Raw genomic sequence first — 12,162 nt, forward strand, 5'->3', positions numbered from 1 at the left:
CAATATTGTCAGCTGCAGTGGGAAGAGATATACACTGATTATTGTTGATGAGTACTTCAGATACACTTGGGTATTCTTCTTGAAGCAAAAGAGTGAAGCTACTGATGAAATCATAAATTTCATCAAAAGAATAGAGTTATTGAATGAGCAACTGCAACTGCCAACTGGTGAAGCAGCTTAGAAGTGATCATGATACATAATTTAGAAATTCTACACTTGAAGAATTCGGTATCGACAAAAGCATTTCACAAAGCTTTTCTGCTGTGAGAACACCACAACAAAATGGTGTTGCAGAAAGAAGAAATAGAACTCTCATAGAAGCAGCAAGATCTATGTTAGCTGAGTCTGGGCTGAAAATACATGATGGGCAGAAGCTATGAATACTGCTTGTTTTACCCAAAATAGATCATTAGTTGTAAAAAGACATCAAAAGACTGCCTATGAAGTTCTCACGGGAAGAAGACCCTCCATCACATTTCTACATGTATTTGGAACTCCCGGTTTCATACTAAATAATAGGGATCAGCTAGGCATATTTGACGCCAAAGTTGATGAAGGCATATTTCTTGGATATCCCAACATGTCAAAGGCATATAGGGTCTACAACAAGAGAATCAGATGTATTGAAGAATCAATAAATGTTACATTTGATGAAAATGTCCCAACATTATCTTCTGGTCAAGAAGATGATGAGTTGATTTTTGAAGAGTCTACTCAGCAAACTCTTGATGAAGAAGAACCAACAGCATTACCCTCACCAATCCATCATGCTTGGTTATCTGAAGATGAGTTAGAATTTTCTATCCTATCTGTGTCTAAACTAATTGAACCTACTGTCTCTATGGAAGTATTAAAAATTATGCAGATGTCTACTGGTTCTGCAGAATCACAGTTTGGTACTGGTTCCACTGAAGAAGTACAACATTCTCTCATTGTTGTGCATACTAATGTGCCTACTGGTGATTCTGATGTTGTGTGTTCTGCAACCAGCTCCCCAGTCCATAACACCAAATGGACTAAGGAACATCCAATTGAGCAGATTATTGGTAAACTGGATAGTAGAGTAAAAACTAGAAGGCATGCAACCAGTAACTTCTGCATGAATGTGAATTTTGTATCTACCATTGAACCCACTAATGTTGAAGAAGTATTAAAAGATCCTAGCTGGGCGGGAGCTATGCAAGATGAGCTCTTTCAGTTTGATAGGAACAAAGTATGGAAGCTGGTACCTGAACCTGATGGTGATGAGAAGAAAATCATAGGTACCAAGTGGGTGTTCAAGAACAAAATTTGATGAAGATGGGGTTGTAATCAGGAACAAGGCTATATTGGTAAGGGTTTAGGCAGGAAGAAGGATTGGATTATAGAGATACATATGCATCAATAGCAATGATGGAAGAAATCAGAATAGTCTTAGCCTGTTCTGCTCTTATCAACTTTAGAGTGTTCCAGATGGATGTCAAATCTGTCTTTCTTATTGGGAAGCTGCTGTGACAACCCGAAAATTTCCGACCAAATTTAAACTTGATCTTTATATTCCGACACGATAAGCAAAGTCTGTAATGTTGAAATCTCAAAAACTTTGAACTATGTTCATGCAACCAATTACCCTTCGACTGTTTTTGACAATTCATGAACCATTAAATGGATATGATTGTATACATATGTGTATATATATTATAACTTGAAAACGTAAAAATAAATATTAGATATAATACTTTACATGAACGTATTTGTTTCAATATGTTTATCGATGGAACTAGAAGATAATATCAAATGATTGATTTATCAGATACATTGAATTATGATTACGAGTCTCTGTTGAGAGGTCCACTTTGATTTAGGAAACCTTTCTTTTTTAACGGTATTCGGAATAATTGGTAAAGTGAATTACATGTAAGAACGAAAGTGTCAATTAACGGGAACTAGACAAGGATTAGTGAAAATTCCTGTTTGATCTTCAATTCATGCTTTACAATATTTTCCTCGCGATTTCTATAAGATAACTATTTTTAACTTTCGTATTATTTATGAAATATGGATAACTTAGAAATTAGATATCAATGTTTTACTTTAAAATGAATTCATACGTTTATCTAACCTTTAAACCTTATCTTACGCTCCACCAACAAACTGTAATTTAAAAGCTTGAAATCTATTTTGAGTATAAATAACTTTATTTTTTATGATATAACAATTCCCATTTTTACCTTTTAATAAAATGATTATTATATATATTTGTTTTTAGAAAACAAAGTTATCATATTTGATTTAAACATATAAAAACGTTTCAGTTTAAAAAGAACTTTATTAATTAGGACGTTTTATAAGATAACTTGTATATGACTTTTGAAGAATTTAAATAAAGCTTATATTATAAATTACAAATATATAAAGTGTTTCAAAAACATAAACGTGATTTGATATAATATTTTTCTACTATCTAAACGATTCCAAAAATTTAACTTTAAAATATAATTAGTTTTGAAAAACTAAATATTGTATTATTAGGTAAATATTTATATTTTAAAATAAGGAAATATATATTTTTTTGTAATAACCCAAACCAACCCTCGACCAAACCACGCGAAAATACAAAATAAAAAAAAAATTCCTGTGCAGCATACCCGCGCGGCGCGCCAGATAGGGGTGCGGCGCGCCAAAGTGGACTGTCCGGAAAGTCTCTAAATGCGAAAAAGATAGACTAGTTCCCGACACTTTTAGACTAAACGCTTTTTACCATACATCCAAATATGTAAAACTAACTTGTTTCAAATATAAAATCAATGTTTTACAGGCGGGGCTCACATCGGCCGTTTTACGAGTTTAATACAATTTACGAGTTTCGACCACCAAAAAGTTTAAGTTCCAAACTACACAATGAGCATGGCGTTTGGGATTAAACTACCCAACTATCGGTCAAACTCCAAGAGCTACTAAAGCCAAAAGCGTCCCCTAGCATCAAGCGGGATCTCTAGTCCAAAACGATGCCCTTACCCTTGTCCAAAACCGAACCTATAAAATGATAAACAACGAGAGGGTAAGCAAAGCTTAGTGAATGCAATAATTATACGAATACATATATAATTATACCTACTTGCATACACTTACACAACCGCAAACATGCTAGCAAACAACATTAGTTTATCGTCGCAATAACAAGCTATAATTCACCAATACCTCCAAGCTAGCATAACATCCGCATATAAATATAACTCGAATAATATAATATGCTTACAACACAAATAACTATGGTTAACCAATAGTACAAGGGAACGGCGCTCGCGAAAACGCCATCGGTGTTCGTAACATCCGTTAGGGCACTTAACACCTCGCACCACTAACCCCTAGGGTGGCACCTTAACACCTCGGCACATCACCCCGAGTGGCATCTTAACACCTCGATGCATTACTCATTATTTTTACGGAGTGGTGTCTTAACACCTCGACACTACACTCCTAGGTGGCATCTTAACACCTCGATGCTACACCCGAGTGGCATCTTAACACCTCGATGCTACACTCTTCACGTGAAACGTGGTGTCTTAACACCTCGACACTACACATTTCACGCTACAACAAATAGATACATTATATACCTACACATATAATTATTCCACTCACCTCAAAGTCTTCGTGTAAGATAACCGAACTTGCAACGTCAAAGTAACGTACCTATTACATTTTAGCACATAATCAATTCACAACTCAAGTCGGTCAAGCAACTCACTTAACAATCTAGAGTCTTTTGACTCTAAGTGCAATCCCGACCCATTTTGCACCTTTAACCCTAATAATGGGTTAACTTCACCAAAAACCCTAACTTTAGCCAATTAAGGTATTAACACACTTTTAACCACAAAGTTAACTCGTTTTCATACTTGCAAGACAACCTAGGTCATCAAAGACCCATTTGACCCATTTCTAGGTCAACACACCCATTTGGGTCACCCACAACCCAAATCACACCCACTAACATTAACTATAAGTGTATTAGTATTTACTTAGGTCTTTAAGACCCATTTACACCATTTACCCTTTCAAAACCCTAAGTTAGTCACCAATTGGGTCTTCATGACCCAACTTACCCAAAAACCCCAAATTACTCACAAATGGGTTTTATGTGCAATACTAACCCAAACCCTAACCCTTAAACACATTAAACTAAGGTAATCAAGTTTAGGGCTTACCACAACAATCAAAACGTAGCTAAGGAGGAGATGAACAACTTTAACTCTCGAGTTCTAACCCGAAATGAGCTTCTTCTTCCCCGATTTAAGCTTTCTCACCCTTAACCACCCCCTCTCTCTCTAGAATGAATGGATGATGTTTGGTGGTTGAGAAATGAAGCAATGAGCTCACCAAACTGATCCTAAGGCCTTTAATTCGGACCCCAAGGTGATTTTACCAAAATGCCCTCAAAATATCTAATTAAAAAGAAAAGGGGAATCTGTCGCAGACAGATGGCGCGGCGCGCCACCTAGCCGCGCGGCGCGCGACCTCCCAGTTCAGCATCTTTTGTCTTTTTAATTATGTGCAACAAAAACCCCAAACTTGAGTAACTCATATACACATATGTACACTACGAATATTCGGGTCTTACAACTCTCCCCCACTTATTCGGATTGCGTCCTTGCAATCCAAGCCGCATGACACGAGGGAAGATAAACTAACACGAACTCTTCAGGCTCCCAAGTGAACTCGGAACCTTTACTTCGTCGCCATTGAACCTTGAAAGTTCTCACCTCTTTATTTCTCAACATTTTCACCTTCTCGTCAAGGATAGCAATCGGTTCTTCGACATATTCTAACTTGTTGTTTAGCTCGATCTCGTCTAAAGGCATCCATGAGGAATCATCCGCAAGACACTTATGGAGGTAGGAAACTTGAAATGTATTATGGATCCCCGCAAGCTCTTCGGGTAATTCCAATCGATATGCAACTTCACCAACACGAGCTAAAACCTTGAATGGCCCAATAAACCGAGGAGCTAACTTTCCCCGTTTTCGAAATCGAATAATACCCTTCCATGGCGAAACCTTAAGCATCACCATATCACCTTCTTGGAACTCAATCAATCGCCTACGTCTATCGGCATACGACTTTTGCCTATCTTGAGCCTTCTTCAAATGTTCCCGAATCAAATCGATCTTGCTATTGGTCTCTAAAACCAAATCGGTACTCCCGATCTCTCTTTGACCCACTTCTCCCCAACAAACGGGAGTTCGACACCTACGCCCATAAAGCATTTCGTAAGGTGGCATCCCGATACTAGTATGATAACTATTATTGTACGAGAATTCCACCAAAGGCAAATGCTCATCCCAACTACCACCGAAGTCAATGATGCACGCTCGTAGCATATCTTCCAAAGTTTGATTCGTACGTTCGGTTTGACCGTCCGTTTGAGGATGATACGCCGTGCTCAACTTCAATTGCGTACCCATATCTTCATGAAACTTTTCCCAAAACCGAGATGTAAAACGGGTATCTCGATCTGAAATAATAGATATAGGAACCCCATGTCGCGAGACCACTTCCTTGATAAACAACTTAGCCAAGGTCTCCGACGATATCGCTTCTTTAATGGGGAGAAACAAAGCGCTTTTTGTCAATCGGTCAACTATAACCCAAATCGAATCGAATTGGGTTCTCGCCGTTTTAGGTAACTTTGTAATGAAATCCATGGTAATGTGCTCCCATTTCCATTTCGGGATTTCTAATGGTTGCAACTTACCATACGGCTTTTGGTGTTCGGCTTTTACTTGTAAACACGTGACACATTACTCAACATACTTCACAACATCACGTTTCATGCCCGGCCACCAATAATCTTTCTTCAAGTCAAGATACATTTTCGTCGCGCCCGGATGAATGGAGTATTTTGACTTATGTGCTTCATCAAGTAGCACTCGTCGGTAATCACCCGTCTTAGGCACCCACACCCTTCCTTGAAAGGACAACAACCCACGCGGACCCATAGTAATAAACTTCGATTGGCTCACGATTCGCTCCGTATGCTTGTTGTGAACATAAGCCTCTATTTGAATCTCACCAAGCTTTTCAAGAAAATCGTTGGTAATAATCAAACGTAACGACCCCACTTTTATCGCCGGATGTTGACTCTTTCGACTCAACGCATCCGCGACCACATTCGCCTTACCCGGATGATAAAGTATTTCACAATCGTAGTCTTTCACCACATCCATCCACCTACGTTGGCGATAATTCAAATCTCGTTGATTAAAGAGATGTTTCAAACTCTTATGATCCGAATAAATCGTACACTTGACACCATACAAGTAATGGCGCCAAATTTTCAACGCATGCACTACCGCCGCCAACTCAAGATCATGAGTCGGATACCTCGTTTCATGTTCCTTTAATTGTCAAGAGGCATAAGCGATAACCTTACCTCTTTGCATTAGAACACACCCGAGACCATTTAAGGAAGCATCACAATAAACCACCATGTCTTCAACACCTTCCGGTAACACTAACACCGGAGCTTGACACAACTTCTCCTTTAACAATTGAAAAGCAATTTCTTGCTCGTTCTCCCAACCAAACTTCGCATTCTTCCTTGTCAATTTCGTCAATGGAGAAGCAATCTTAGAAAAGTCTTGGATAAACCGACGATAGTAACCGACCAATCCGAGAAAACTTCGGATTTCCGTAGGCGTAGTCGGTCATCCCCAACTCTTCACCGTCTCGATCTTCCCCGGATCTACTTGAATACCGTTCTCATTCACAATATGACCAAGGAATTGAACTTCCCTTAGCCAAAATTCACATTTGGAGAACTTTGCATACAACTTCTCCTTTCGTAGCGTCTTCAATACTTCACGCAAATGATGTTCATGTTCGTTCATACTTTTCGAGTAGACTAGTATGTCGTCAATGAACACTATTACCGACTTGTCCAACATAGGTTGGCACACTCGGTTCATAAGATCCATGAATGCCGCCGGTGCATTCGTAAGACCAAAGGGCATAACTACAAACTCATAATGCCCGTAACGCGTTCGAAAAGCCGTTTTCTCTATGTCTTCCTCACGGACCCGCATTTGGTGATAGCCGGACCGTAGGTCGATCTTAGAGAAATACGTTGCACCTTGAAGTTGATCAAATAAATCGTCAATCCTAGGTAATGGATAACGATTCTTGATCGTCACTTTATTCAACTCACGGTAATCAATGCACATACGCATACTGCCATCTTTCTTCTTCACAAATAACACCGGAGCGCCCCATGGCGAAGCACTCGTCGAATAAAACCCTTCTTGAGCAACTCTTGGGTTTGATTTAACAACTCTTGCATTTATGTTGGTGCTAAACGATAAGGAGTTTTAGCAATGGGAGTAGCTCCCGGAACCAACTCAATACGAAACTCAACTTGTCTTTCCGCCGGAACACCCGGTAATTCGTCCGGAAAAACGTCTTCGAATTCACTAACAACCGGAATTTCACGAATAGGTGGTGGCTCATTGCGAGTATCAACAACATGAGCAAGGAAAGCCATGCCACCGGTAACAACAAAACGACGTGCCCGTGCAAAAGTGCATATCGGCACCGGTCTCCTTCGCTTATCACCATGAATAATTAACTCTTCCCCACTTAGGGTCTTCACACGAATAAACTTATCATGGCATGCAATATCGGCTCTATAACGATCGAGCCAATCCATACCAATGACAATATCAAAGTCGCCCAAGGTCATTGGAATAAGATCAATTTTAAAGGTTTCGACACCAAAAACAACATCACAATTTTCACACACATCAACCACTAGCACCGTCTTGCCGTCCGCTATTTCGACTTCTATCGGACGACTTAACTTAGCTAACGGTCTATTAAGTTTAGGCACAAATTTAGGAGACACAAACGACAAATTTGCACCGCTATCGAAAAGAATCCTTGCCGGATTAGAATTAACCATGTAAGTACCTGAGACAAGTTCGTGCGATTGTTTGGCTTCATCATTGGTCATCAAATAGTTGCGACCCCTAGCCGTACCCGCCGCCTTCTCTAACCGTTTCACATTGTCGTTTCGCAAGTCGGGACACTCCGGCTTCTTATGCCCTTCTTTGCCGCAATTAAAACAAGTGACTTTGTTCCCGGAACGTGGTTTCGGACACTCACGAGCCATATGACCCGGTTGCCCACAATTGTAGCACGTATAAGAAAACCCGCCGGTAGTGCCCTTCTTTGCACTATTGACACTTTCGGCCCCCTTCTTGCTCTTGCTCTTCTTGCTTGAGGCGTTAGAGTAACTAAAACCTTCAAATTTTCTTTTAGAAAACATGAAATCACTCTTTCTTGGAACCTCCGGCTCAAAACCCCGAGCCAACTCGAACAATTCATCAAAAGACTTAGCCATACCCCGACTAATCTTCCCCTTGTACTCATCATTCAAAGTACGGTAGAAATCCTTCATGAGCTTATGATCATCACCAACATACTCCGGGAAAAAACGAGTCTTTGCCAAGAAGGTAGACTTAAGAGTAACTAAGTCCATTGAACCTTGTTGCAAATGGTGCAACTCGTCCCGGATTCTATCGAGATCGGAAGAAGTTCGGTATTCCTTGAAAAACTCCTTCTTAAACTCTTCCCACGTCAAGCCCATACATTTTTCCTCACCATACAAGTTGATTTTATCATCCCACCATAACTTAGCCTCTTCTCGTAGCATGCTAGAGCCATACCTCGCCTTCTTCTCGGGAGGACATTCCGAGGTACGGAAAGCTCCCTCGATGTCGGAGATCCAACATGTACTTTTTAAAGGATCTCGTACCCCATTAAACATCGGGGGTTGAGCGTCCTTGAAATTCTTGTAGTGGAAGTCCCGACTTCCTTCACCTCCTTCACCACGAGGATAAATGTTTCTAGCATCAAGGGCCTCTTCGATAGTGGCCTTCATTCGTTCATTTATCAAATCGGTCACTTGCCCATCGACCGAATCTTGGAAGACTTTTCGGACGTCCGTAAGAAAATCCGCTTTTAACTTTTTAAAGACGGCCTCAACCTTGGCCGAAAACTCGGCGTCCTCACTTGTACTTCCGTTATCATGATCGGGTCCGTTTCTCGTCTTCATTCTATAAAACGAAGTAGGTTAAGCGGCGAAACAAAAAAACATAACACGTATGTATATACATATACGCCACACTACCCCATCTTGCTCAACAATCGTCGTACATTGCTTGTTCGATACGATTTGCGCCCGTAACAATGGTAGCTAATCATTGTTACGCGAGCACGTCGCATTAACTTGCTAGTACAACGTCCATCTCGCTCGATGCTCGCTAAACATACATAACAAATAGCGCATGATTAGTTTACATAAACCTATGCACAAACCAATCCCGATCCGACCCAAAGTCCTACAAGTCCCGCATAGCGCACACACAAAAAGTCTAAGTCTAGGCGCCTATCTCAAGTCACCTAAATCCCTTAGACCATGCTCTGATACCACTTGTAACAACCCAAACCAACCCTCGACCAAACCACGCGAAAATACAAAAAAAAAATTCCTGTGCAGCATACCCGCGCGGCGCGCCAGATAGGGGCGCGGCGCGCCAAAGTGGACTGTCCGAAAAGTCTCTAAATGCGAAAAAGATAGACTAGTTCCCGACACTTTTAGACTAAACGCTTTTTACCATACATCCAAATATGTAAAACTAACTTGTTTCAAATATAAAATCAATGTTTTACAGGCGGGGCCCACATCGGCCGTTTTACGAGTTTAATACAATTTACGAGTTTCGACCACCAAAAAGTTTAAGTTCCAAACTACACAATGAGCATGGCGTTTGGGATTAAACTACCCAACTATCGGTCAAACTCCAAGAGCTACTAAAGCCAAAAGCGTCCCCTAGCATCAAGCGGGATCTCTAGTCCAAAACGATGCCCTTACCCTTGTCCAAAACCGAACCTATAAAATGGTAAACAACGAGAGGGTAAGCAAAGCTTAGTGAATGCAATAATTATACGAATACATATATAATTATACCTACTTGCATACACTTACACAACCGCAAACATGCTAGCAAACAACATTAGTTTATCGTCGCAATAACAAGCTATAATTCACCAATACCTCCAAGCTAGCATAACATCCGCATATAAATATAATTCGAATAATATAATATGCTTACAACACAAATAACCATGGTTAACCAATAGTACAAGGGAACGGCACTCGCGAAAACGCCATCGGTGTTCGTAACATCCGTTAGGGCACTTAACACCTCGCACCACTAACCCCTAGGGTGGCACCTTAACACCTCGGCACATCACCTCGAGTGGCATCTTAACACCTCGATGCATCACTCATTATTTTTACAGAGTGGTGTCTTAACACCTCGACACTACACTCCTAGGTGGCATCTTAACAACTCGATGCTACACCCGAGTGGCATCTTAACACCTCGATGCTACACTCTTCACGTGAAACGTGGTGTCTTAACACCTTGACACTACACATTTCACGCTACAACAAATAGATACATTATATACCTACACATATAATTATTCCACTCACCTCAAAGTCTTCGTGTAAGATAACCGAACTTGCAACGTCAAAGTAACGTACCTATTACATTTTAGCACATAATCAATTCACAACTCAAGTCGGTCAAGCAACTCACTTAACAATCTAGAGTCTTTTGACTCTAAGTGCAATCCCGACCTATTTTGCACCTTTAACCCTAATAATGGGTTAACTTCACCAAAAACCCTAACTTTAGCCAATTAAGGTATTAACACACTTTTAACCACAAAGTTAACTCGTTTTCATACTTGCAAGACAACCTAGGTCATCAAAGACCCATTTGACCCATTTCTAGGTCAACACACCCATTTGGGTCACCCACAACCCAAATCACACCCACTAACATTAACTATAAGTGTATTAGTATTTACTTAGGTCTTTAAGACCCATTTACACCATTTACCCTTTCAAAACCCTAAGTTAGTCACCAATTGGGTCTTCATGACCCAACTTACCCAAAAACCCCAAATTACTCACAAATGGGTTTTATGTGCAATACTAACCCAAACCCTAACCCTTAAACACATTAAACTAAGGTAATCAAGTTTAGGGCTTACCACAACAATCAAAACGTAGCTAAGGAGGAGATGAACAACTTTAACTCTCGAGTTCTAACCCGAAATGAGCTTCTTCTTCCCCGATTTAAGCTTTCTCACCCTTAACCACCCCCTCTCTCTCTAGAATGAATGGATGATGTTTGGTGGTTGAGAAATGAAGCAATGAGCTCACCAAACTGATCCTAAGGCCTTTAATTCGGACCCCAAGGTGATTTTACCAAAATGCCCTCAAAATATCTAATTAAAAAGAAAAGGGGAATCTGTCGCAGACAGATGGCGCGGCGCGCCACCTAGCCGCGCGGCGCGTGACCTCCCAGTTCAGCATCTTTTGTCTTTTAATTATGTGCAACAAAAACCCCAAACTTGAGTAACTCATATACACATATGTACACTATGAATATTCGGGTCTTACATTTTTTCAATTGACAAAATATAATATTTAACGGTTGATTTAAAATAATATATTTGGATAAACAACGAGACTTTGATTTATGGAAGCAAATGACCACGACACTCAAATATAAAAGTTTTGCTTTGGGTAATATAGTCTTTAGATGATTAAGTCTAATTATTGATAAAGGTACACGTCGTGTAATGTAAAGTGCTAGTTTTCTAAGCTTACGAAAACGCGTTCGAGAAATCGAAACCGGGACATAAGTCGAGTGATAAAGTAAAATTAGTTGGAACTAAAATTACGAGTTAACTATGAACGTAAATATAATATAATATATAATTAATTATATAAATTAAATATAATATATATTAAATATTAATTAAAACTGTCGGCAGCCTTAATCATTTGAGGAATGAGCTGGATCTGGGGACTCCGCAATCGCGGAGCAGAAACACTAAACAACTCCACAATCACGGAGCTGTGGGTTCCAGATCAGGGCTATAAAGCCCGAGCTTTCTGTTTGCTCGATTCATTCTCAATCTCACTATCTATGATATATACTCCGTATATTATTTATTTTATTATTATTATTATTATTATTATTATTATTATTATTATTATTATTATTATTATTATTATTATTATTAATCTCATTATTGTTT

At 39.7% G+C, this 12,162-nt stretch overlaps 1 protein-coding gene across 1 annotated transcript; it reads left to right on the forward strand.

Annotated features, from left to right (window-relative positions):
• Positions 1-376: 376 nt before the first annotated feature.
• LOC139900779 (uncharacterized) lies at positions 377-1,294 on the forward strand. Its single transcript, XM_071883531.1, has one exon. It carries the CDS (start codon positions 377-379, stop codon positions 1,292-1,294), a length of 918 nt encoding a protein of 305 aa, XP_071739632.1.
• The last annotated feature ends 10,868 nt before the right edge of the window (positions 1,295-12,162 follow it).

Source organism: Rutidosis leptorrhynchoides, chromosome 3 (assembly GCF_046630445.1).
Source record: "Rutidosis leptorrhynchoides isolate AG116_Rl617_1_P2 chromosome 3, CSIRO_AGI_Rlap_v1, whole genome shotgun sequence".
In the NCBI taxonomy this organism is placed as follows: domain Eukaryota; kingdom Viridiplantae; phylum Streptophyta; class Magnoliopsida; order Asterales; family Asteraceae; genus Rutidosis; species Rutidosis leptorrhynchoides.